Raw genomic sequence first — 27,458 nt, 5'->3', positions numbered from 1 at the left:
CACCCCCCCCCAAGATACCCCTCAAGGTACCCAATCATTCGCTCTTCATCACCCATTTATTCAGTCGAAATTCCTCCATCATACACTCTAGATCACAAAAATGTGTATTTATTTAATTTTAATCAGTCACTTACTCACTGTCAATCCATCACTCACTCACTTACAAGCATGTTCATTCACTCACAAATGTACTTGCGTCCTTGCAGACCTCTGACCCCCCCCCCCCGTGTTCTCTCCCCCTACAGAGGCTCTGTGTGTTTAAGTTCCTGGGGGCCGTCTCCATGGACCTGGGCCCGGAGCGCCTGGCCCCGTACCTCACGCCCATCCTCCAGCCGCTGTTCCGCGAGCTGCACAGCACGTACGCAGAGCAAGGTGAGGAGCCCAGCCCGGGCCGCCCGGAACAGGACCAGGGGGGTCCACTAGGGACCAGGGGGCCCCCACTAGGGACCAGGGGGGTCCACTAGGGACCAGGGGGGTTCACTAGGGACCAGGGAGGCCCGGGGGGGGGGGGGGGAATAGGATGGGGAGGCAGGATAGTTTCAAGATGTGTACTAGAAAGATCAGCCTTCCATCATACCCAGTGGACTGTACCAACTGGTAGGCTCTCTGTCAATGCAGGAGATGGCCGTCATGTTCTTGGAAGCCTACATTGATTGATGCGTGCAAAAAAGATAGTTCTGATTGTTCTGTGTGTTGCGTGTGGCTAATTGAACGTATGTGTGTGCGCAGACCCCATCCTGAAGAACCTGTCCCAGGAGCTGATCGAGCTGCTGAAGAAGCAGGTGGGGCTGAAGACCTTCTCCATGGCGTTCTCCGGGGTCCAGAAGGAGTTCACCTTGAGACGAGCCGCACGCAAACGCCAGCGGGCGCTACAGGTACGCCCTCACCTCTAGCTCACCTGTAGCTCACCTGTTGACCACCTCTTCGCATTTTTCTGAAATGACTTTATTGGGCGGAACCGCGTTTCTCACAGTTGAAAGTACATGTAGAACTTCTAAATGTACTTTCCATTGTTTCCATTGTGGAGTGTCGAGTTTAGTTGGTATTTGCTTAACAGGCTTGTCTTTAAAGAACCTGTTTGAATAATATACCTGTCTTGGAAGGCGTGTGTTTGTTTGCATGATGACTCTGTGACAGATTAAGCGCAGGAGAGATTCCAATCCTCACCAAGACGTTGTAAGTATCCTGGAGCAGAGTTAACACGTTGTCCTGTCCACTCTCTCCAGGCCGTCGCAAACCCAGATTTTGCAGCCAGGAAGAAGATGAAGAAGCACAAGAACAAGATCCAGGCCCGGAAGAGGAAGATCGAGGTCATGAGGCCGGGCTACAAGGCCAAGAAGCCCAGGACCCAATCACTCAAAAACCTAGCCGTGCTGCGCTAACAATGCTTGGGAAGTTAGCATCCGAATTGCTCACAGACGCTAGCACAAGGGGACCTAGCATCCCGGCCGTTGCACTCCCCACACCGAACGGTGGACTGTGTTTGGGGTCTGGTTCACTTTGTAGGGCCACAGAGAGAACAAAAGAAGCTAATTCCCACATCGGATCTGAAGAGTGACCAACATACAAAAGGAGGATTGTGGATAAAAACAGGCACCGACATGGACGACGTCTGCCCGGCGACAGAGCCTTCCCCGGCAATATTTTAAACAATCCCTTAATGTTCTTTACATGTTTTTCACGACAGGAACTCTGTTTCTGTGGCTTTGTATATTGTGCTGATTAGAGTACTGCTGAATTGAACAGATACTATTGGACTATTTTTAGGGGTGTTGACATTAAAACCTTTCAAATGACGACCGTGCAGTGTTATGAACAGTTTGATGTCACAATCAAGAACGCAAAATGATTTCAAAATGGTACAATCACTGAAAGCAGTCTTTACTATGTATCATTTACAGTATACAAGCAAATATAAATATGCAATCATAAAACTTTGGGTATACAATTCTTCAACAGTTAGTGTTCAGTAACTAAATGACTAACATGCAAGCCTGGATTTCAACAGGTAAAGTTTTATCTTGTAAAGAACATCCCTTAAAAAAAATAGTGGAAACACAAAAGGTTTTAACGGGCCTGATTGAGACAGAAAAGGGGAGTGGGGAGGGGATGGGGGTGGCTGGTCAGCCCCCTTATCTTCAGTAGTTTTGGTCACAAGTTTCGATAGCGGATATTTCGGGATAAGAAAAACAGTGAACATCCGCTGACTTGAACCGCTCCGTCGCCCGGCTAAACCACCTCACCTCAAACAGAACGTATGAATGTATAGTCGAGGGTTGGAATAAGCTACACATGTCTGGTGTTCCACGGTTCTCCGAAGTCTGGTGGCCATAACGGAATCAAACGAACAGAGCATCTGAAAGAGTCGTCTGCTCGGCGTGGAGGAGTAGAGTCGAATCACATGGTTTAAACACGAGTTACACCCCCCCCCCCCCCCGGTGAAACCAGCCCCGTCACGGTTCACAGATGACCCACGAACGACGTCCTCCAGCGCGGCCACCATCTGACCGAGGCAGGAGGACTGGAGTAAGGCGCTTCAGTCTGGTGTGTGTGGAAAGGCGTTTTGGGTGGGGCATGGGGAAGGCCAATCGGGAGGCTTTATACAGCGGGGGGGAGGGGGGGGTTCAAAGATCACGGAGTATGTACAGAGAAGGCATGGCGGGAGGGGGTGGTCAGACATCTACTGCCTGCTCTTCAGGGACTCCACCAACCTGCGGAGGGAGGGGGGAGAGGGTTAGGGAATGAGGAAGTACTTTCCGGTAGCTAATATCCAAACACATCTCCCCCTGGTCACTGTGGACGTGAGACTTAACTGACCAGCATGTTTAAAAATTACAAATCCATCGAGGCTCCTGTTATAAGACTGCATGTTTCTTGAAGGCGGTCTCATGGAAAGAACCTCGGGTAGTTCAAGATCGATTGTGACAAACCAGAAGTCATGCATTATTAAAACCACCCAGATGTCCGGCCTTAGGGCCCGTCTGTTGTGGTGCATTATGGGGGGGGAGGGTCCTACCATTCCATGGCCTCGTCCAGGCCGGTGCCCTTGGTGGCCGAGGTCTTGAAGATCTGCCATTTCCTGTCCTTGAGGCAGGGCAGCCCCAGGGCGTTGGCCACCTCGGTGGGGGTCATTGCCTGCTCCATGTCCTGCTTGTTAGCGAACACCACCAGGATGGCCTTCTTTAGCTCCTCCTCCTGAGGAACACACCAAAGACCACAGAACGTTAAACCATATAACCGTATATCTTCAACGTTGTAAAATATACCTCTAACATTATACCGTAAACACACACGTAACAAACTTTGGCCTGCAGCAACGTCGTGAGCGACACCACTGAGAAATGAATCTTGGACTGCAGATTAAGGTCAACATTGCAGTGTGATGCCCATTAGTGTCTACATTTACTTGGATGCAGAGGAGTTCCCTCACCTCCAGCATGGCCACCAGCTCTGACTTTGAGATGCCCATCCTGTCCCGGTCGCTGCTGTCCACCACGTAGATGACCGCGTCTGTGTTGGAGTAGTAGCACCGCCAGTAGGGCCTGAGGGGTCAAACGGTAACCTTAGAATCAGAGCATCAGGAACCAGACATGGCTGGAGCAGTGAGGTTTAGGACTTACTGCAACTCTAGTTAATGATATGTATTACTGTACTAAACAAACCGCTATAGTGACGTTTAGTACTTACTACAACTCTATTTAGTGATATGTATTACTGTACTAAACATCACCGCTACAGTAATGTTTACGATAGGAATACATACCACTTACCACAACTAGAGTGAAATTAAAGTTTAGTTTAGTAATACATATAAATTACTTCTAAGAATAGTCCCCATAAGAATAGCAATAAAGTAGGTCAACAACGTTATGGGCTTAGAGCATGGGGGGGGGGGGGGTAGGAAGGTATGAGTCACTAGATGTGGGTCATTCAATAGAAAGTCAAGCAGCTCAACAGAATGCAAATGAGAGAGAGTAGAGGAAGAAGAGAGCTTTGAAGATGGAGAGGAAACAGGAAACCATCCACAGTCTGTACCAGAGAACCACAGCGAGAGGCAGTGCCTGTTTCTACCTGTCCCAGTCAAGACTTTGTGGGGAACTGAATAAGACTGGCGTTACTGGGAAGATAAGACGCTGCTGTCGTGCTTTTAATGATCTTGACATCATAAAAAAAAGCAATTGTTTTATGATATGTGAATATCAATATTTACAGTGAAGCTAAAACACACATTGAGGGCCAGTGACCAGCTACACAGGTATTTTTACATTTCCCATGTTAATCACACAACAAGGCCTTGGAACCTAGCCATCTCTGGACTTGTGAACAAGCGTCGCTCCTCCACACCTGATGCTTGTCTGTCCTCCCAGGTCCCACACCTGGAACTTGAGGTTCTTGTAGCTGACAGTCTCCACGTTGAAGCCGATGGCTGAGGAGAGGGACCACCGCAGGGTTAAACGTCAGGCGGGGATCTTTTCACTTTAGAAAGCTCCCACATTTTCTGCCAAACATGATGAACTGCTCCAGATCCACACTGAGGGCAACTATCAACCGTCTGCTAAACACGTGTGGAGGAGCCGGGGTGTGAACGGGTCTCGGGGCTACGTACTCGGGATGGTGGTGACCACCTCGCCGACCTGCAGCCGGTAGAGGATGGTGGTCTTCCCGGCGCCGTCCAGCCCCAGGATGAGAATCCTCATTTCTCGGGTACCGAACAGGCCGGAGAACAGGCTGGAGAAGAAGCCACCTGCAGACACAGCGGAGGGGACGGGGCGCCACGCATTACCAGAGGAACCACATGATCAACAGCGCACAGGACCGGGGATCAATTTGAACCAGCCCGGCAGACTGGTTCAGCAGGTCGGGGGGGGGTTGTCTGGGAATGTGACATCAGTACACACAGCCCCATGCTCATGGTGTTTATACAATTACGGCTAAACTAGCCTTCGTTTAAATATACAGTTTGAACAAATGAGGTCCAGATTGATCCAAATAGGTTAATAGTGCCATTGTATCCATCAGCTAGCATCAGTGGTAGCAGATCAGGAGTCCACGACCCCGGTCCACCGGGAGGATGGTGATCATTGTACATAGAGATCTTTGATTAATCGATACTTTTGCGCGTTACCAAAGAAATACGTTTCGCCAAATAGAAACCAGTGTGATTACTTACCCATTTTGACAATCGGATTCTCAGAGCAGGTTCACTAGCAGCTCAGCTGTCTGAGGAACAACCGGATCTTCCGTGTGGCTGACGTGTCTCTGGAGGCGTCACCGACCCCGCTGCGATCCTCCGCCGCACATTCACCAACATATCGTCACCTATTATTCTGACCAATTGTGGATGTATTTTAGTAATAAATATGATTTAAATGATGAACAATTATGGTTTTCATTACATTTGTGGTCCCTCTTTATTTTTTAGTTAATTTTAAAGCTATCCGTATAGCTAAATAAAGGTTATGGAAAGTGCGTCACTGAAAGCGAAGGCTCTGCGTTGTTCAGCGGACGAGTTGCGTTCAAGACACATCCGCGTTCGCAACGCGTCTCTCTCGGTGAGCGTTTTGAACGAGTTGTCTCTGAACGCGCCATCACACGTAGGGTTTCCGTCTCCACAGCATCACGTTCATCACCACAGAGTAGAGCTGGAATACCTGGAATACGGGGGAAACGCAAAGTGTTTATCTTTTTTTACGCGAAATGCGTGCATAACGAACCAGAAAGGCTGCACATCCTGACTCAATCTTTCAACCCGACGCATCCGAGTTCAGATCAACCACGGATGGACCTGGCGTCTTTCCGCTGAACGTCATCCGTGAGGGGAGCCTGGGTGGGGACCGCGATGGTAGAGCGGTCGGACCGAGCGCCTCTCCTGGACTGGGAAGAGGTTCCCCCCGCGGAGAAGCCGGATGAGGCGGGGGGCGACAGCGAGAAGCCCCCGGCGAGCCCCTCCAGCAGCCGGGCGCTTGTGGAGCCGGGTTTTGGGTGGAGCACCAGTCCGGGGGGTCCCAAGTCCGTCTGCATCGACACAGGCGGCGGCGGCAGCGCCCTGCCCGCGACCTCCATCACCCCGGCCGCGGACGACCCTCCCTCGGACTCCACGCCCGAGGAGCTGTCGCTGGAGAGCAGGATGGTGAAGTGGGAGGAGAAGGACCAGATCGTGTCCGTCTTTGTGGTGACATTTAACACCAGATCAGGTGAGGCGGGAATACAGACAACGCCTTTATATTAACTATCACTATGGGATTATCAAAGTCGGAATTCTGTGTGTAATAATGTGCATGGAAGTAGACAGCGATGCAAAAAAAAAAAAAGAATGGAAATGCAGGCAGCAGAGAGAGACGAGGGGTCTCAGCCACGCCTAAAGCTGAAGCCTTTTATGTGGAAAACCGAACCCGACCCCAGACGAAAACCCGCAGGTCTACACGAACCGTTGTCCTGACTCCGACATAATCCACCAGGACAGAAGACCAGGTGTCTAATGGATGGATGTTCATGCAAACCCCCCGGTTGGAGGTGGCTAGGGACGGATCGCAGTGATTAAAAAAAACTGTTCGGCGGTGCTATTCATTTTTAATAAGGGCTGTGGTCAAGATCCACTCAGGAACAGCCTATCACATACCTAATCTATACCTAATCTATACCCTCATCTATACTCTAATCTATAGCTAGTCTATACTCTAATCTATACCCTCATCTATGAAGAGCTTTCGAGTCTCCAAAAATATGTATTTTGCTCTCATCACATAGATTGCTCCCATGAAAACGATTTGTATAATAACTGATGAAAAAATTTCAGTTGAGATAATAAGAATGCATTATTTATAACCCATTTAGGCTGAATACACGAGTGCAGTAATACGGGAGAAATAGCCAGTCTGTTTTAATGTAATCAATAGAAACCTTGATGATTGTGGACAGAGGGTATCGATCAACAGGTGTGTGTGTGTGTGTGTGTGTGTGTGTGTGTGTGTGTGTGTGTGTGTGTGTGTGTGTGTGGAGGACTTATGCATGGCGCTATGCACAGCATTTTGGCTGAGTCACCTCCATCTCCTTTCCTGTCACTGAAATGTTTCCTCTGTCACCCCTCATATGGTCAACTCCGCTCCTCTCTGGATACTCCTCCCCTGTCTCCTGCTCTACTGTCACCTCCCCTCTCCTCTCAACTTACCTCTTTTTTTCTGTCACCTCTTCTCTCCTACTTTCACCTCCAATCTCCTACTGTGACCTCCCCTCTCCTACTGTCACCTCCTATCTCCTACTGTTACCTCCTATCTCCTACTGTCACCTCCTCTCCACTACTGTCACCTCCTCTCTCCTACTGTCACTTCCTCTCCACTACTGTCACCTCCTCTCTCCTACTGTCACCTCCTCTCTCCTACTGTCACCTCCTCTCTCCTACTGTCGGCTCCTCTCCACTACTGTCACCTCCTCTCTCCTACTGTCACCTCCTCTCTCCTACTGTCACCTCCTCTCTCCTACTGTCACCTCCTCTCCACTACTGTCACCTCCTCTCTCCTACTGTCGGCTCCTCTCCACTACTGTCACCTCCTCTCCTCTACTGTCACCTCCTCTCCACTACTGTCACCTCCTCTCTCCTACTGTCGGCTCCTCTCCACTACTGTCACCTCCTCTCTCCTACTGTCACCTCCTCTCTCCTACTGTCACCTCCTCCCCTCTGTTTCCTCCCGTTCTCCCTGGGTCTTTTCTCAGTCCTCTGATCATCTCCGCTGTGTGACCTGGCTCCCCGCCCTCCTTCCCATCCTCCCCATGCTCCTGTCAGGGCGCTAGAGACCTGTGGAGGGTCCTCACCGACCTCCTCCCCCTCCTCCCCTTCCTCTGGTCGAGGGGGTAGAGGCTCCTGGAGGGCCCTCACCTCCTCCCCTTCCTCTGGTCAGGGGGGGGTAGAGGCTCCTGGAGGGCCCTCACCTCCTCCCCTTCCTCTGGTCAGGGGGGGGTAGAGGCTCCTGGAGGGCCCTCACCTCCTCCCCTTCCTCTGGTCAGGGGGGGGTAGAGGCTCCTGGAGGGCCCTCACCTCCTCCCCTTCCTCTGGTCAGGGGGGGGTGGAGGCTCCTGGAGGGCCCTCACCTCCAGCCAGACCTCAGCTGGCGGGCAGTGAACCGAAGTGTCCAAAACCAAGAGACACAAGGAGGCTGAGTTACATTCCTTTGTGCAGTATAAGGATATTAACTGTGTGTGTGTGTGTGTGTGTGTGTGTGTGTGTGTGTGTGTGTGTGTGTGTGTGTGTGTTGCTAGGTAACATGCTCGAGTGGTGCCTCCCCCGGGACATGGACCTGGACGGCGTGGAGTTCAAAGCCATCGCCAGCGGATCCCACAGGGTGTCCACCGACTTCATGTAACACACACACACACACACACACACACACACACACACACACACACACACACACACACGCCCTCTCACCAGTTTGATCATCCTTCACCATGATTTGAAATCAGTCTGATTGGCTCTGGATGGTGAAGTCTCTCTCTCCCTCTCTCACACACACACACACACACGCACACACACACACACACACACACACACACACACACACACACACACACACACACACACACACACACACACACACACACACACACACAGCCATCTGCTAGTTCCTCAACTGGTGCCCTTTAATCTCTCTCTCTCCTCTTCCTCTGTCTTCCATTAATTCTCCCCCCCCTCCCTCCCCAAAAGTTACTTCCGGAAGGGGAGTTACTTCGGCCTGGCGTGTTTCGCCAACATGGCGGTGGAGAGCGCGGTGGAGCGCGGTGCCAGGATGAAGTCTGTGGGCATCCTGTCCCCCTCCTACACCCTGCTGTACCGCTACATGAGCTTCCTGGAGCACCAAGTCAGGTGAGGGCCCCACCCGCTAGCACGCCGACGGGCTAGCATGCTAAAAGGCTAGATGGCCAATAGGCCAATGGAGTAGCATCATACCAACGGGCTAGCATGCTTATAGGCTAGAAGGCCAGTATAATAAAAGTTTATACAGGCTAGCAGGCCATTTGACAGTGGAATAGCATGCCAACGGGCTAGCATTCTAAGCAGAAAGCATGCTAGTATGACATGCTAGTATAAGATAAATTGGTACTTTATTAATCCCAGATCGTAGTATTGGATGTAACAGCAGAAAGTAAAGTCGACAATAGAAAACAATAGATACACCATTTTATAATAGTGAAAGCTAATTGGACAATCTAAAACGGTAAAAGCTCTTACAATACCTTTTTACACATTCAATGATCACGTTTCTGACAATTCCAGTGCTTGGCCTGTAGGGGGAGTGTAGCGTAAACGGCCTCTTCGAACGAAATAAGACCCTCCTCCTCCTCACAGGGCCTCACAAGCCCCTCATCCTCCAGGGTCCTCTGGTTGACCTCTGACCCTGTCTGGAGGGCACACCGCACACGGGAATCAATAACATATTTCATGAGATTATTAAACGATAAATCGTGTTCGGGACATAGGAGAGCCCCTATGCCCTGATGGACTGTGTTCATTAGTGTAGGGCGAGTGGACTCAGACAGGAGGCCTGTGGATGCGGTCCAACACAACACGGAGCAGAAATAGATTGTCACCTTGACAGCTCATTTATCCCGGAAAACAGACACTATTTTTGGTGCCACAAAAACGGTGCCCTGGCCCTGGTGTTGTCATGGTTACTAGAGGGTTGAGGCTTTTAGTTTAACCAGTGAAGGGAAGCACAGACAATGATACCAAATACAGCCAATATACCTACCAATATACGTACAAAATACAGCCAATATACTTACCAATTACAACCAATATACGTACAATATACATCCAATATACTTACCAAATATATCCAATGTAATTTTCAATATACATTTAAAATACTTAATATATGTACAATATAGTGTGCATATATATCCAATATAGATCCAATATACTTAGCAATTCAATATACGTACAAATATATTCAATAAACATACACTTACGAATAAACATCCAATATATCTACCATTATATGTACAATATGCATACAATATGCTAATTAACATCCTCCTGGGCTCTACATCCATTTAACGAGATGATCTCTTGTGGTCCTTAAGGAAGGATTCCCCTCCCCATCAGGGACCGTCTCCTGACTCCTCTCTATGAGCCTCCTTGTTCCTCAGGGTACATTCTGATCCCAGCCACCCCGTGACATACCCCAACCTCCTCATCGGTCCATCATCCTGACTCCCCAAACCCTGAACGACACCACACACTCCAGATCACCCTTCGACCGCCTACTATTGGCTTGGGGAGGTGGTTAGGATGTACAAAACAAAGGACTTTCTGTGGACAAGAATGCAGCGAAATGCGTGCCTCAGCGACCCAGGACCTAGTTACCATGGCTCCCTCTCTTGGACCGGGCCTGGGGCAGAGAGACTCAGTGACACAGGGTAGTGGAACTGGTTTGTGTCTCTACAACACCTCCATACCCTATCCCTTCTTTCTCGTGTTTCTGGGAGGTGGTTGTGCGCTGATTTAATAATAATGGTTTCATGAGACGCATGATGTGGAGGATAAAGAGATGGTTGATCATTGTAAGGATCTTTATTCATAAACATGTTGGTGTTGTTGTTATACATTCATGTTATTCATTCATTTATGTATCACTGAATGGCCCTATCGATACATTCTGAATGAAGTGGATTGTGGTCACACTTGTGGTATGTAACCATGGTAACCAGACAATACTCTCGTTGGCCTTGTCTTGTAAACAGACGAGTTTAATCCCTGTCTCTGGTCCCCTGCTGATGTCTCATCCCAGTAGATTTAACTCAATCGGGTCTTGCTACTTAAACCTGGAACCCAAACACTGGATTAACCAATCAGCTGAGGGCCAGTAAGTGGTCTGTCTGAGGATCAGTTTAAATGAGCCAACAGATCCACACCACCCGGAACCTGTCTCACGCACCCTGAACCGGTCTCACACACCTTGAACCCGTCGCACACCCTGAACCTGTTTCACACACCAATAACCTGTCTCAGTCCTCCCTTTCTCTCTACCATACAACTCCACAACACCCTGCAGCTTCACAACACAACAACACAACCAAACTGCTCTACACTACACTTCTTCACAACACAAATACACAACACAACGCCATACAATTACACAATAAAATGAGTTCTCCTCTGAAGGCCCAAGGTCCAGACAACAGGTGGAACAAGAGGGCTGCCCATGTTGTTCCATATGCATGGAGGAACACATCAGTTTTACACCATGAATAAACCATGGCCCCTCTCTCCCTCTCCCTCTGTCTCCCCCCCCCCCCCCGCCGTCTCCCTCTGTCTCCCCCGACCCTCCCTATGTCTCCCTCCCTCTTCCCTCTGTCTCCCTCCGTCTCCCCCCCACCTCCTTCTCCTTCTGTTTCCCCAACACCCCCCCCCTTTGCGCCTCTATCCTTCTACCTCTGTCTGCCCCCCCCTCCCTCCCTCTCCCTCTGTCTCCCCCCCGCTGTCTCCCTCTGTTTCCCCCAACCCTCCCTCTGCCTCCCCCTGTCTCCCTCTGTCCCTCCCTCTCCCTCACCCCCCCCCCCCTCTGCCTCCCCCCGTCTCCCTCTGTCCCTCCCTCTTGCCCCTCCCTCTCCCTCCCTCTCCCCCACCCCCCCTCCCTCTGTCTCCCCCCCCACCTACCGTCTCCCTCTGTTTACCCCAACCCTCGCTATGTCTCCTTGTCTCCCCCCACTCCCTCTGTCCCTCCCTCTTGCCCCTCCCTCTCCCTCCCTCTTCCCCACCCCCCCCTCCCTCTGCCTCCCCCCGTCTCCCTCTGTCCCTCCCTCTTGCCCCTCCCTCTCCCCCACCCCCCCTCCCTCTGTCTCCCCCCCCACCTACCGTCTCCCTCTGTTTCCCCCAACCCTCGCTATGTCTCCTTGTCTCCCTCTGTCTCCCTCTGTCCCTCCCTCTTGCCCCTCCCTCTCCCTCCCTCTTCCCAACCCCCCCCCTCCCTCTGCCTCCCCCCGTCTCCCTCTGTCCCTCCCTCTTGCCCCTCCCCCTCCCTCCGTCTCCCCTCCAGGCTGCAGCTGCAGGCCCCCGGCCACTACTCCCCCCTGGAGGCCTTCTACGAGGACAAGAGGGCCCTGCTGCCCCCTGCTGGTGAGGGGGTGGTCACTGTGAGCCCGGCCCACACCTGGAGCACCACGCTCAGCCACAGCATGCACCCCGAGATGAAGGTGGGGGAGACGCACACGCATGCACTCACACACATACACGCGCACACACATCTGTATTACGCACACACACCTGTATTAAACCAACACACACACACACACACACACACACACACACTTATGTCTCACGCACGCACACACACACACACACACACACACACCTGGATCACACGCACAAACACACATACAATTGATTTTTCATAAAATTAGTTGTCGCAGCGTAAAAGGTTCCATATAAATATTCATATCCAACAATAAATATTCAACATAGCTTTATGATGACGTGCTCCTTCTGACCAGGAGGATTCATGAAGTCGATCGACGTCTGTGTATTACAAAAGATGGTAGCCAGAGTAGGGAGTTGGTGGGGGGGTCAGGGTGACTCTGGTGTCGGCAGTCGGCCCCGGGCCGTAGCCAGGGAAAATACTAGTGAGGTCCAGGTTCATTGATTTTAATTGGAGTTTAATTACTGCATTTCTGGACGAGCAAAATCCATACCAAAAAGTCAGCTGCAAACACAACCCGAACTACACACTACACACAAAAATACAGGGCAAAGATAATTGTATTAAAATAATATTGGATTGTCTGTGTGTGTGAATTGTGTTAGGAATGTTAATGTATTCAACTCCTGAAGACACATAAGTATAGTGCAGTTTATATATGTTGACAAAAAATTACGATAATAATAAAAAAAACGAATTGTTTTATATATAATAAAAAAAGGAATAATTACAGAGGTCCGGAACTCGGTGACCTCAAAGCTGGCTACGGCCAATGGTTCCTCCTGGTCAACTCCCTGAGTGTCACTGGGAGTCCCGGTGCTGAACACCCTGATAGGCTCAGCCCCGGGGGACTCACTGCAGCGCTGCTCTCTGATTGGCTCCACAGATCACCCACCCGGCGGGCTGCATGTCCCAGTTCACCCGCTTCTTCGGAGAGCAGATCATGGTGATGTGGAAGCTGGCGCTCCTCCGCCGACGCATCCTGATCTTCTCGCCGCCGCCAGTGGGCGTGGTCTGCTACCGAGGTGAGCTCCTCCCAGACCGTCGTCTGATAGCGTCAGGGCCGTGGCGCCTCCGGGCTCCGCACTTTACACAGTAGACCCTCACACAGAGGGGTCAGCGAAGGACAGACACGGCTCTGAACACTCATTATGAACACTCATTATGAACACCAATTATGAGCACTCATTATGAACACTCATTATGTCGAATAAACCAGTGGAAGTGGTGGTGTGGTTTGGGGTCGGCTTAGCTCAGGAGGTAGAGCAGTTGTCTTGTAACCTAGTTAGATTGTTGATGTGTCCCTGAGCAGGACACTTAATCCTAATTGCTCCTGACGAGCTGGCTGTCGCCTTGCGTGTTTGACTCTGCCATCGGTGTGTCAATATGTGTATTAACCGATAAAAGCGTTTGCTAAATTGTAATTGTAATTGGAAGTACACCCACCACCTTGGCCCTGCAACATACAGGTGCATCTAAATTAATATGAATATTGTGAAAAAGTTAATAATTTCAATAATTCAATTTAAAAAGTGAGTTTCATATATTATATAGATCCATTTCAGATCCAAAAGTGAAATATTGAAATATATGCAGAGTTTTGCGTTTTCATGAGCCGTAAGCCTTAATCTTTAAGATTAATACAAATAAAGGCTTGAAATATTTCACTTTTGGTGGAATGAATCAATAGAATATGAGTTTCACTTTTTAAATTGAATTATTTGAAATTAATTATTTTTTCCACAGTATTCTATCTCATTGAGATGCACCTGTAGAGGAGCAGACCTGCCTTTCGTCTCCTGCTCCCACTCAAGTAACGTCTTGTGGTTCACTCTTCCTCGTCTCTCTCCTCTTCCTCAGTGTACTGCTGCTGTTGCCTTGCCAACATCTCCATCCCCGGAGTGGGCGTGGCCGTCCCGGAATTCCGCCCCTTCTTCTACGTCAACGTGGCGGACATCAGCGCCCTGGAGAACGAGCTGGCCTACGTAGCATGTGAGCGCTCGTGGCCGTGTGAGGAACCAGGGGGCGGGATAGTCTAGATGTTAGGGTTCGACCCCACACATAAAGGCCCTGGGTTCGAACCCTAATGTCCGCATCCTAGCCTGTAAGGCTTCCTTGAGCAAGACGCCCTAACCTGTACCTGTTCCTTAATGAATCCAAAACAAAACTCACTGCAAGTCGCTTTCGATGCTGAGAAGTGTGACTCTGCTGAATTATTCAACTGCTCAAATTGTGTTTGTGTGTGTGTGTGTCCCTGTGTGTGTGTGTGTGCGTGCCTGTGCGTGCGTGCATGCGTGTGCGTATGCATGTGTGTGTCCGTGTGTGTGCGTGCCTGTGTGTGTGCCTGTGAGTGTGCGAGTGCGTGCCTGTGTGTGCGTACATGTGTGTCTGTGCGCAATGTACCTGTATGTGCGTAGGCACGACTGAGAAGATCTTTGAGGAGAAGAAGGACCTGTACGACGTGTACGTGGACAACCAGAACGTCAAGACGTACCGCGAGGGCCTGAAGCCCCTGCTGCGGCTCAGCGCCGCCGACAAGGACAAGTACCGCCGGCTCACCGAGCAGAGGTAGGCTACCTGAAGCCAGCAGAGGTAGGCTACCTGAACCCAGCAGAGGTAGGCTATCTGCTCAGAATGTGGGAGAAAGGCCTGTACTTGAACCTATGCTAAGGCCTCATTCATGCAGGTCTCACCTAAATGAACGAGGTTCCTGCACTAGGCAACACGGTTTGTTTTTATCACTTACGGTCAGTGTCCACATAGAAGGTGACCCTTGAACACAATTTTTTTGCTGACAGAACACATGATACACTTAGTTAATAGTTTGTGTGTTTGCATGTGTGTGTAGGCAGATGCTGTTGTACTCTCAGGAGGTGAATGGAGACTCGATCTCAAGTGAAGAAGATCTCTTCATACTGTAAGTACATCCCAGCCAGACCAGCATTCTCATGTTCAACGCCATGACATAATTGACATCATTTCACAAAGCTTCTGGCCAGGAGTGGTATTCCAGAAGGCTAATTGCTCGGGTGATTTCCCTCCTTAAGCACTGTGTTTTGTCTGAAAAGCACTGGATAAATAAAGTTGGATTGATTGATCAATAATCATTGCTCTTCTCTTTGGTGTGTGCTCCAGGTTCTTCTTGGAGCAAAACAACCGGATCTTCCAGACCCTGAGCGAGGTGGCGGGCAGCCCGGACCCCACCCTGACCCACGAGAGCGTGCGGGCCATGGGCCTGGACCCCCACGGAGACCGGCTCTTCCTGCTCCACCTGCTGGAGATCTACGGTTACGACACCCTGCTGCTCTCAGACCAGCTCTGCTGCAGCTGAGATGACGGACCCCCCAGCCGTCACGCCCGGATCACCTCCTGTCTTTAACCGGTGGGGCGGGGTCAGAAGGTCACCTCCTGGAACTCTGTGCCTGCCCCACAGCGCCCCCTGCTGTGCGTTTCTCCTGCGGACATGTGGCTGTGGGACAGAAACCAAACTTTGTTATGAACCCTCAGGGCCCGTCTGTACTCCGACAGCACCCTTGGATGTTCTGATTGGTCCGAATACGGAGACTACTTACGATGTCTGGTCGCCTTGACAACAATGACAGACACGTTGTCGGTTGGCAAGGAGGGGTCATCAGAGGACGTAGGTTTGAAAAACAAACGCTGCAGACCAGTAGGCCTCCTAGAGCAATACATCCTCATCCCTAGCTACTTAGTGCAAGGCAGAGGTCTGGATTAAAGTGCTGAATGTCCTCCCCCCCCTTATCCAGATCCCTCTCCTAAGGGGTCAGCGTCTCAAACTGAGAGAAGGTCAAAGGTTTGTCCAAGAAGGAAGGTACCTGGAAAACAGTCGGGTGATAATAGGCAGAAAGTAACCATGTGCAGAATTTATCGAGGTTTGACGAAATACGGCATTTTGTAAATGAATGGCCAATAGGCCTGGTTTCTAATCGATGTACAGTCCAGTGTGAACGCATGCGTTTGTTTTGGGATCGGGCAGGCGGCCATCATCGTGTGTCAAATCATTAAGAGTTGGGAGGTCTACCGGCCCGGTGTAAATATCGTTTAAAAGATTTCATAGAGTTTGACATAAAAGTTACAAATTTAAGTCAACACACTGTAAATTCACCAGCCAATCAGCTTGTAGTCTTGGTCGTCTGTGGCCGCGCTTTGAATATGAAACGCAGGGAGAGAATCTGTATAAAATAAGAGCTTTTTAGTGGTGGAACGTTAGCATTAGCCATACACACTGGAGCGCACACATTCACTGGTATATAAAAAACTAGTATTTGGATGCATTTGTTTGAGTTCTAGTATTTAAATAGAAGATTAAGAGATTGGGCTTGGTTTCCAAGGGCAACACAGTCCGTTCTAGTCCACTAAGAGAAGAACAGAATAATTTAAGAGAAGAACAGAATAATTGAGTGCATTGTTGTTGACATCCTGTGAATCCTGGGAGTGACGATCTTAAAAAAAGAAACGGTGACTGAATGCACACATTAAATAGAAAGTAAATGTTAAGAACCCATTCAAATACTGGAAGATGTGTCTGGAAGTTCTGAGCACGTCCGCTAAGCTGGCGTCCTTGTGGCTGGAAAACAGCCAAAGCCATAGTTATTTCCTTTTCAAAATGTGACTTTTCTTATCATGCACTACATGGCAGGACTGAAGTTTTAGAAACCAATTGTCGGTATTTGACCTTGGGGTTACAAGGTCGACTGAACTCTGACCTCACTTTCTTTCCCTCCAAACTGTCATTCAATATTTTTTAAATGTTGGTTTTGTTTTATTTACGTGAGATATTTCTGTATTTTGTTTTGTATGAGGCGTTATGAATATTTGTCAGGTGTAGATACTCTAATGCTGTGATGTCTACATGTGAAGTTACGGGATCAGAATCCGGTTTTGTGGTTCCGGTTTCGTGCGGCTCTTGAATCACTGAACCTACTGTTCTTCGTTTTGTGTAAATGCTTGATCTAGTGTCACATTGTCTCACTACAATTTCTAAACACTAAGCTTAGGTCCATGCTAAGCTAAGGTCGTGATGGACCAATAAACGGCCCTCTTGTTAAAAATCAATCACTTTATTTATTTTACTGTAAAGGCATTAAGAATAAAGTGCAAAAATACTTTCAGGATTCCAAAAACAATCTCTTGGTGTTTTTCTTCATGGTTTCTCGATTGTCTGTGTAGGTTTCCATTGTGAGCTCTCAGGACGATGAGTGTGTTCCAGAAGCTCTCTGGGCGGTCCCCCGTTCGCGGTCACACCGTAGCAAATCGATCAGTGGCCGAGTGAACCAACCGGGTCCGGAAGGCGGGGTCTCTTGGGGTCCTGTCCCGACAGCACACCGTGGCAGGTGTCACACACCTTGTTCAGCCTCCCCTCGTCGTACTCCAGCGCCACCTTGTGGTCCGAACACTTCCCGCACACTACCTGTTGGGGACCAGGAGAAGAGCCAGATAAACAGCCCCTCTGTCACATGGTGTCTCGCTGAACTACAAGGCTATCCGTTCAGGCAGCAGTGGTGAGGTTCACTATGGTGTTGTTCACTATAGTGCACTGGCGTGGTGCACCGTGGTTCACTATGGTGTGGTTAACTGGTGCACTGGTGTACCGTAGTGCACTGTGGTTCACTATGGTGTGGTTCACTATGATGCACTGGTGTGGTGCACTATGGTGTGGTTCACTATGATGCACTGGTGTGGTGCACTATGGTGTCGTTCACTATGATGCACTGGTGTGGTTCACTATGACGCACTAGTGTGGTTCACTGGTGTGGTTCACTATGATGCACTGGTGTGGTGCACTATGGTGTGGTTCACTATGATGCACTGGTGTGGTGCACTATGGTGTCGTTCACTGTGGTTCATTATGGTCCACGTTAAGGCGTCTGCAGACAATCCACAGGCATTGGGAGTCAAACGTCCCAACAAAGACCTACACCCTTCAGTATTCAGGGTTTGAGCTTGGGTTTGGGGGTCATGTGATGACGACGCCATGACTCACGCAGCCACACGCCCTGCAGTGATGCCGTCGGCGGGTGAAGGCGTTGAAGGCCCCCCGACACTTCATGCACTCCATCACCTCGTTGTCCCGTGTCCACCGTGGCGCCCGCCGGCCCAGCCCCTCGTCCTGGTCACGGGTTCACAATCCCGTTACTACGTGGTCATTTTCATCCCAATTGACTTCCAGTGATTTAGTTTAAGGTGCAAGTCATAGAGGAGCCCGCTACGTGGTTACGGGCGTCTCTCTCAAGGACACCTCCCGGTTTATTGGGAATTCAAACCCAGAACCTTTTGGACTGGGAGTCAAACATCCTAGCCACTCATAGCAGCAGCTCTATGATTGAGGTGACCACTGATCAGTCAGTGGCAGGGAGTTCAGACGGGTAGAGTGAGGTGAGAACGTACCGGTTCGGTCTGAGCAGACACCTTGGAGGCCAGCTTTAAGGTTTCGATCTTCGCATGGGAAACATCAATAGCTTTTTGGATAACCTGAGGAACAATATATATATATCAACACGATATGATTCCCATATATTATATTGACATAAAACTGTAAACGAAATCTAAAGTCTTACCTTTATCCATTCATCTCGTTCTTTTTCAGAGCTGGAAAAGTTATACAATTTTAATTAAGTTTGATGAAGACTGCAAAGTCAAAACTGCGTAATTGGTAATTGGCTCAACAACCATAACCTGCAACCCTATTCCACAAAATCTGTAATCATCTCTAATCATCTTTTTATTTTTGGATTTTTCATGCTCTTCATTTTGTTTTGGATGTTTGGAAGTTTGATTTTTATTGATCTGTCTGAAATAAATGTAAATTAATCAATCAATCTTTAACCATCTTTAACACTGCACTGAGCTCCCTCCTCCTCCTCCTCCTCCTCCTGCTCCTCCCCACCCGGCCTCCAGCTCCAACCGGCCTCCAGCCCTCCTTCTCCTCCAGCCCTCCTCCTCCACCCTACCTGACCTCCAGCCCTCCTTCTCCTCCAGCCCTCCTGTCCTCCTCCACCCTACCTGGCCTCCAGCCCTCCTGTCCTCCTCCAGCCTACCTGGCCTCCAGCCCTCCTGTCCTCCTCCAGCCTACCTGGCCTCCAGCCTTCCTCCTCCTCCAGCCTACCTGGCCTCCAGCCCTCCTCTTCCTCCAGCCTACCTGGCCTCCAGCCCTCCTGTCCTCCTCCAGCCTACCTGGCCTCCAGCCTTCCTCCTCCTCCTGCCTACCTGGCCTCCAGCCCTCCTCTTCCTCCAGCCTACCTGGCCTCCAGCTCCAGGGTCTTCTCTATGCCAGAGACCTGGAAGCTGTGGGGGTGCTCGTGGTTGGCGGTCCGCTGCACCGTCATACCCTCCACCCCGATGCGGGTGCGTGCGCCGTAGCGCTGGCCCACCAGGACCAGCCGGGGCGTGCAGCACAGCAGGAAGTCGTTGAACTGGGAGGGAGAGCGGAACCAACAGAGGTTACCACACCCTTCTACTGCACCCCAGGCAATCACAGCCCTGAACCCAGTCAATAAGTGATACCAGACCACTGGACAATCCCCCCACCCCTCCCACTGCACTTTGACACTTTAACCCTGGCCATATTGCACAATACATTTTGTACATCTCCCTGTCTATCCAGTTTAAATGTTATGTATATTTATAATATTCTTCATTGCTGTTAAAACTTATGTTGTATTTTCTTTTTTCTATTCTATTTGTTTGCTATTGTATTTCATTCAGGAGGTGTGGCTCTAGATAAAGAGTGGTCAGACCAGGAAGAGGTATGGCTCTAGATAAAGAGTGGTCAGACCAGGAAGAGGTATGGCTCTAGATAAAGAGTGGTCAGACCAGGAAGAGGTATGGCTCTAGATAAAGAGTGATCGGACAGGGCAGAGGTATGGCTCCCGATAAAGAGGGATCAGACCAGGAAGAGGTGTCGCTCCATGGCAGACTTGTTCCTGGCCGCCAGTTTCAGCATTCGTCCCTCCCTCAGGAACTCTGTGGACGGCCTCAGGATCTCCTCCTCGCTGACCATCTCAAAGATGTCCAGTCGCTTCTTTAGGCTTTCCTACAAAACACCCCGTTAAGACAATACATGGTCCTCTAAAGTAGGGGTTAAACCAATACATAGTAATCTACAATACCACAGGGGCCCCTAGGATATTATAGGGGCCCTACTGTATCACAGGGGCCCCAATGGACTCATAGGGCCCCCTATGGTTTTCTAGGGGGCCCTATGTTGGTGGTACCTACAGCCCTGTGGATGGCGCTGTTGGAGTGTCCTGCTGCCATGGCGATGGCTTCCAAGGCCTCTGCAGGAGAGGAGGAAGACAACGGAGACAGGAAGTGAAACTCTGTACAAGACCACTCGAGACCAAAGGGCAGAGTCCTAATATGGACTTTTTGTCTGTCTACGTGTATGTGTGGCCTCACTCTCAGCGGGGGAGTGGTCTGGGTCGTCCGGAGGCAGTCTGGTCAGGTAGGCCGTCAGCAGCATCTCATAGCGCGGGACTCGCTGCACCGGCTCAAGCATGTGGTGCTCCAGGCTCAGCCGCTCACACGCCTCCTGACTCTGGAACAATCACAGAGCACCAGCGTGACATGAGCATGATAAACTAACTGTGTGAAAGTGTGGGAGTTGTTACTTAAGTTGCACCACAACTAGTGATGTATGGCAATAGGTTACGTATGCGTTTGGCAATTTCTGGTTCTGTTTTTTTTCTTCTTTTTTTTTTAAATCAGTTGGTCAGTTGGTAGTCCTTCCCAGTGATTCCTGTTCATTAGTTCAATTCATTCACTTCCAATCATTGAATCCACCACAATGAAGGTGAATCTTTTGAATTTCTTCCTTAGTTCGATCTCTTTGGTCCGGACCAAAACGCAATGTTTATTTTTTGGTTTGGTGCGGTTCCTTTTCACATTGCAATTTTTCGCAACAGTCCGAAGTATTTGTCAACAACGTACGTGTGTGCATAGATCGTTCAATCATTGGATAAGACGGTCGGGGGCGGGGTAACGCATAAAAAAAAAGTAAACAAAGAAAACAAATTCAACAAACTATGGAGATTATGGAGATTCAGCGTGCTGCCCTCGTTGTGCTTATACTGATTGGTTTCATACAGCTACAAACATTTGCAGTACTTTTGGAGCACCAGAGGCGTTCGGCACAACGTCGATTTTATGATGTTATGCTATCCGCGGACCGCTCGAATGCCTTCTCCCCCAGCCTTGTACTGAATGTATTAAATGCATCCGAATTATTATAAGTGTTCTCCAACATACTTCATATGTTGGTGTCTGCCCAAATATCCAAAAGACATTTCGTCTCCTCTTCGCTACATGTTGAGCCACGGCACATTTTTAACGGGTCTGATAACGTGATGCCGGTCTGATAACGTGACGTTGATCTTTGTATTTACCGCGCTAATCAAACAATATAAATAAACAAGCCGCAATGGGAGCCTGTTGCGTCCAAAAAGGCATATTATTTTTAGAACTGGGTCAGACCGAGCGCGGTCGCTTTCACATCTCAAGCGAACCGCACCAGGGTTCGTTTGGAAGCGGACCGAGACCACCTCTCCAGCTGGGTCTCGGACCGGCTGTTTGGTCCGCACCAGAGTTCCCTAAGGGCGTATTCACATCTGAATATGTTACACCACAACTAGTGATGTATAGCAATATGTTACGTATAAGTTTGGCAATTTCTGTTTCTGTTTTTTTTTTTTTTTTTTTTTTTAAATCAGTGAATGTCAGTTGGTAGTCCTTTCCAGTGATTCCTATTCATTAGTTCAATTCATTCACTTCCAAATCAGTGATTCCACCACAATGAAGGTGAATCTTCTGAATTTCTCCCCTTCAGTCCCGGGTCCCCTGTGGTCCAGACCTGTATCTCCAGCAGGACGTTCCTGAAGGCGGCCGACCGCTCCCTCCAGGTCGTCAGCAGCCCCATAGCCGCCTCAAAGTTCCCCACGTACTCGGAGTACATCCTCAGGAAGGGGGCGTGGCGCAGGAGGACGTCCCCCAGGGCGGGCCGGTCCCACCTGGGGGGGCGGGAGGTCAAGGGAGGTCAACTCATTACATTTACATTCAGGGCATCTAGCAGACGCCTTTAGGACTTACAATGAGTACATTTGTCAGAAGAAAGTGAAACAACAATATATCACTGTCGGTACAATAAAGAGGTTCATAGAACTAAGTGCCAAACACTAAAAATCGCTAGGATAACCCATTCGCTGTATACAACAAAGCTACATAGCTATGGTAAGATGCTACACGATGCTAAGTACTATTATGCAGTGTCAGGACATACAACATACAATAAGTGCGTAAGGGGGATGTGGCGGAGGCTATACAGAGTCTAGGTGAACTCTGAACAAATCAGTCTTGAGTATTTTGCGGAAGCTGGTGAGCGACAAAGGCCATCAAAAAGCCATTGGCTGACCAGGCTTTATGTACAACCAATACCAGGACAATACTCAGGACATTTGACTCATGATTCAGAGATCAGTGGCTCCACCACCGGAGGTGATGTACACTGCTGTGACAGACCCTCAAGACAGGGTTTACAGAACCTGTCCTAAAAGGTTTCTATATACACACACAGACTGGTGATTCATAGCCACGGTCAAACTACAAATGTGTGTTGAAATGCACATTGGTTAAACTAGGACGTCTGCTTCCACACACATTGTTTTAAGCTAAAGATGTCCAAGGTTGTGGTGGCAAAAGTGTTCAGCCCTAAAGAAATGGGTCACAGGGATACCACCGCTTCAGAATCCAAACATTTTCTACACTTGACTGTGACTCCAAAGGCCATTGGCTAATAGGGCTTCATGGCCAACCAATCCCACAGCTCCTGTCCGTACAGTGAGGGGTGGAGCTGAGGGGTGCAGGGGGGACCCACCAGTGCAGCATGCGCTCCTCCAGGTCGGGCAGGAGGAACTGGCTGTGGAAGGAGTGGATGGAGGCGATGTTGGAGAAGAGGTTCCTCACCACCTCCAAGGGGAAGGAACCCTTGGACGCCTCTTCAGACAGACGGGAGCAGAACACCTGAGGAGGAACCAGAGGAACTCAGTGAGCAGAACACCTGAGGAGGAACCAGAGGAACTCAGTGAGCAGAACACCTGAGGAGGAACCAGAGGAACTCAGTGAGCAGAACACCTGAGGAGGAACCAGAGGAACTCAGTGAGCTCCTTTCAGAAGGTCTGTTCTGGTCCGTTACATTGCCAACATGGGAAAGGACTGGTTTTGTATCTTCTCATGAACGAAAAGGGAAGACTTGATATGACATAAACATGATGTTAGCAGACAGATGATCTCAAACATCTAACAGCCTCAGGGAAGGTGTAGAAGAGGACAGATGTTCCTTAAACTATACCTGGTCCAGGAGGTGGAGGCGAACGACGTAGGCCTGCTCCGTCATAAGGAGCTCCGTCGCGATCTGGTACAGTTTCTCCTTCCTCTTGGACTCCTTCTGGTCCTTATCTTCCACGTCCACGTGTGGACCAACGTCCTCAGGAGTCCTCCCCTCTCCTAGACCCATAAGGTCCTCCTCAGAGCCCTCCCCTGCTGGCCCCTTGGCCCCCACGCTGTGATGCAGGAGCTCCGGGCCGGCGCCTACCCGCAGCCCAGGACCCGGCCCTACAGGACTCGGACCCAGGGCTACAGGACCAGTCACTACAGGACCTGGGATTTGGTCTTTGGAGAGACCTCGCGACTCGAAACTCAAGACGGTCTCGCTATCGGTGTGATACTTTCTCTTGGAGGCCGGAGACCCGGAGGTGGAGGGGTCCGACGGAGTTAGTGGAGCACATTCTGACGGGTCAGCGGGGGGGCTGAGGAAACAACAGTTACAGAGATAATAGTAGTTGCTGAATGCTAGGAAGGGCATTTTGAAAAAAAAAAGAAAAACAAGATCATGGGGTTCAAAGGTCCGCTGCTGTAACCTGAGTCCGTCCCGGGGGTCTGGGGTCTGGGGGGCGAGGGTCTGGGGGGCTGCACTGCGGGGTCGAGCCCGCTCCTCCTTCCTAGCGCCGCCGGAATTGGTCTGGCCCGACCAGGACCTCCTGAGCCAGACGGTGCTCCTGGTTTTCCACAGGCTGGGGCTGCGGCGTTTGGCTGGCTTTTGGGCGGCGTCTCCTGATGACGGGCTGTGGGGGTTAGACTGGCCCTCAGCACCTCCTCCTCCTGCACCTCCTCCTTCTGCGCCTCCACCACCTCCTCCACTCAGGGCTGGACTCAGGACTCCCAACAGCGGGGTCCTCACAGGGCTGGTCCCTGCAGGACTCCTGGAGGTCAGGGACTCCGCTGGGATGACCTGGATCAGGACCACTAACCGGGCTCTCTGGCCGCTGGGTGGTTTTCCTTCACCAGTAGGACAATGGGAGGCCACCAGTGAGGAGACGCTGGTGTGATGGCGGCCTCGTGGCGTGAGGTTCTCCTGCACACAGGCCTTTTCTGGGGTCTGGAGGGGGGCGGGGTGAGGGAGTACTGCAACAGGATGGGAAGAGTTTTATCAGTCTTTTGATCAAATCTGATCCTTGCTGATACAGTGCTTTACATGCATTACTAATCCCTCAACATTTCATTACTAATCCCTCAACATTTCATTTGACAGAAGTTTTGGAATATTTTCAACCGTAAATCACACAGGGACATTAACCCTGAGGCATTGCAGTAGTCGAGGGCAGCACATTGCAAACACCACATAGCCATTAGTAAAACACTTCTCAATAACATAACAGATACTGGAATAGAACAAAACATGCACAAATACGAGTTCAACCAGAGAGGAACTTCTACTTTTACATACTTTTGTTGGAAGTATAACAGCATGCATTCAAATGCTTCCTCACTGTGCACACACCCTCCATATTCTACCATTTATTGCTGTATTTCCATTTGCTATAAACCATTTAGTGAGGAGCCAGCGGAGATGAATGAATGCATATCGGGTAAGGGCATCTTGTTTAAGGAGACCTACCTACAGGTTAGGATAGATATCGTTAACCGAGAAGGACCCGTTCTTATCGATCCATATCGACTTGCAGTGCCCCAGAAGATGTAGTTAAATCCTACCTTGTGGTTCTAAAGGAGAGCCCTGGGGATGGTCTCTCCTCTGTGGACTCAGATGATCCGACGCAGTCCCAGAGTGTCTGTAGGATCCACCCACACCATTGCTGACTGGAATACAACCACAACCAGGTACTCAGGGAATCTGCAAGTGTTTATTTTAGAATAAAATAAACACTATAAAAAAAAAAAAAAACTTTTAAGAGTAAATTTTAGAATAAATGAAAAGAAGAGAAGGCAGGTGGTGGTTGGGGAGATCAGTGTTGGAGACGGTCCCTCAGCTTGTAGGACTGACAGAGTTGTGGTCAGTCTCATGTGATTCAACTAGATGCTGACTTTGTTTCCTTCCTCCCTCAGTTGCAAGGCGCCTGTATCGTTTCCCAAGAGGCTCATGCATGTCGATGGATTTTAAGAGGTGCTAGACCAACGTCATCAAATACAACTGACATTTAAGTTGTTTGAGTATTTTTTTTCTAAATAGGCAAGGCAACTTTATTTATTTAGCGCTTTTCATACATGAGGCAGACTCAAAGTGCTTCAAATATAAACATTGTCATAGAATAAAATAATTGATAGGCAAAGTTAAAAAATGAGTAAAATAGATAGAAAATAAAGGCAAAGTAAAGTTGCAATGTATTTAAGATCAGATCATGCATCTCTCTGGTATCAGATCAACAGTTTCTCTGGCATCAGTTCATGTATCTCTCTGGTATCACAACAACAGTCTCTCTGGTATCAGATACTTATCAAATACACATTCATACAGCGTTTATTCAGTGATTTAGCAGAAAGCTAAAGCAAACATAAAAGTCTTCAGTCTTGTTTTAAAAGTGGTCAGGGTTGGGGTAAGTCTTAAATCCTCAAGGAGTTTATTCCAGTTATTTGTTGCATAGAGTTAAATCCGGCTTCCCATGTTACGGGTTTACTCTGGGGATAATTAACCGATTGGTCTCAGAAGATCTATAGATTATATGTTATGTATAGCTTATGTAGTGGAAGCATACCAGTTAAATATTTTGTAAAACCATTTAGGGATTTATAGGTTAGCAACATAATTTGAAATCAAATTTCTGACATACGGGGAGCTAATGTAACGATTTAAGAATTGGTGTAATATGTTGAGGTTTTCAGGAACAGAAAGTGTAGGTGTTGGGTTACTTTAAGCCTTTCCGTTTGAGCACCAAATACAACACAATGAGTTTGTTCCAGATTGTCAGCATTGTGGTTACCTAAATGCAACGATCAACAACCCGATTTAAAACATGTCAACTACACACTGGAAGCCCCAAATATGGTCATAACGGCACTGCACATTTCAGTTACTAAGTCCTATTTTGTACTAAACGTGTCCTAAAAATATAGATAAATTAACCTTTATAATAAATACTAGCTATAGGCAGTAGTAGGCACGCTACATCTTCAAGCAACGTGTGTACTTTAAATTGTTGAGGGCGCTTGGCCATTTTAATCAGTTCGAAAGTAGAGAACGTCCTCAGCTGAACACTGCAGCTAATCAGACTGCTGATCGATGGTCAATCAATGCGGCTGCGACCCGAGTAGGTAGTCTACCGGGATTTACACCAAATACAAGTTGGCCATGTTGTTGTCCGAGCGTCAACCAAGTTTACAACATTTGCTTATTAAGTTAAAGTTTATTTAATTGGTTAATTGGCTCACCGGTCTCTGAGGGCTGGTCCTCCACGGCGCCTCGCGACCTCCTTCTTAACGCCACCCTTCTGAACTCCGTCTCCGACCCCACCTTCAGGACCAGGCTGTGTCTCTTTTTCAGATCGAACATGTCGGGGAGTATACAGTCACGTGCTCCGGACGTTTCTCTAATCTATACACATGTGGACACCAAGCATGTGGGTGGAGGTTGAAGGTCCGTCGCAGCAGCTGGCTGCTGATGGTGTTAATGATGTTAATAACGCTGATCAAGTGGCGCCAATCTTCATGAAAATCTGCGCCCTCGTTTACAGGCGTCTCACGACGGGACGTCTGTCGTGAGTATCGACTCAACAGGATTAGCGACCATCATCTTCCATCTTGCAGAGGCAGGCCACTGTTTCGGTCATTCACGCAAGAACACTGTTGTAGAGTGATATGAGAAGTAGAAAACCCCAATTTATTTTGGGAGGGTAAGGAGATTCCTTCTCATTCCTTCCTTCCCTAACCCTAATCTCCTTACAGAAGTCTACCCTTGCTTTCAAC

At 49.2% G+C, this 27,458-nt stretch overlaps 4 protein-coding genes across 4 annotated transcripts in view; 2 read left to right on the top strand and 2 right to left on the bottom strand.

Moving 5' to 3' along the window:
• The window catches only part of utp20 (UTP20 small subunit processome component), a 36,546-nt gene extending 34,724 nt beyond the window's left edge, over positions 1–1,822 (top strand). The window contains exons 59-61 of the mRNA XM_079755928.1: positions 207–372; positions 730–875; positions 1,227–1,822. Coding sequence (XP_079612054.1) covers positions 207–372; positions 730–875; positions 1,227–1,382 — 468 coding nt within the window. The 3' untranslated portion in view covers positions 1,383–1,822. The remainder of the gene's footprint in view (positions 1–206; positions 373–729; positions 876–1,226) is intronic.
• A 38-nt stretch (positions 1,823–1,860) lies between these two features.
• arl1 (ADP-ribosylation factor-like 1) lies at positions 1,861–5,299 on the bottom strand. Its single transcript, XM_079756055.1, has 6 exons — positions 5,171–5,299; positions 4,607–4,744; positions 4,345–4,426; positions 3,431–3,542; positions 3,017–3,195; positions 1,861–2,711 (listed from the first exon to the last, which is right to left on the bottom strand). Exons 1-6 carry the CDS (start codon positions 5,172–5,174, stop codon positions 2,681–2,683), a joined length of 546 nt encoding a protein of 181 aa, XP_079612181.1. The 5' UTR covers positions 5,175–5,299; the 3' UTR covers positions 1,861–2,680.
• A 337-nt stretch (positions 5,300–5,636) lies between these two features.
• LOC307089662 (DENN domain-containing protein 11-like) lies at positions 5,637–17,293 on the top strand. Its single transcript, XM_079756051.1, has 9 exons — positions 5,637–6,194; positions 8,254–8,353; positions 8,699–8,857; positions 12,033–12,189; positions 13,078–13,216; positions 14,052–14,183; positions 14,609–14,759; positions 15,040–15,108; positions 15,327–17,293. The coding sequence occupies exons 1-9, from the start codon at positions 5,840–5,842 to the stop codon at positions 15,520–15,522; spliced, it is 1,458 nt and encodes a 485-aa protein (XP_079612177.1). The 5' UTR covers positions 5,637–5,839; the 3' UTR covers positions 15,523–17,293.
• Positions 17,294–17,359: 66 nt separating this feature from the next.
• LOC307089577 (FYVE, RhoGEF and PH domain-containing protein 4-like) lies at positions 17,360–27,045 on the bottom strand (the record flags this gene model as incomplete). Its single annotated transcript, XM_079755927.1, has 14 exons — positions 17,360–17,622; positions 18,196–18,321; positions 18,600–18,683; positions 18,770–18,800; positions 19,452–19,624; positions 20,101–20,244; positions 20,430–20,488; positions 20,610–20,748; positions 22,060–22,216; positions 23,080–23,225; positions 23,554–24,010; positions 24,122–24,665; positions 25,254–25,358; positions 26,925–27,045. 14 exons carry the CDS (start codon positions 27,043–27,045, stop codon positions 17,470–17,472), a joined length of 2,439 nt encoding a protein of 812 aa, XP_079612053.1. The 3' UTR covers positions 17,360–17,469.
• Between the last annotated feature and the right edge of the window lie 413 nt (positions 27,046–27,458).

This window comes from Pollachius pollachius (genome assembly GCF_949987615.1).
Source record: "Pollachius pollachius genome assembly, chromosome: 18".
Taxonomy (NCBI): Eukaryota; Metazoa; Chordata; class Actinopteri; order Gadiformes; family Gadidae; genus Pollachius; species Pollachius pollachius.
This window is presented reverse-complemented; position numbering and strand designations above follow the sequence as displayed.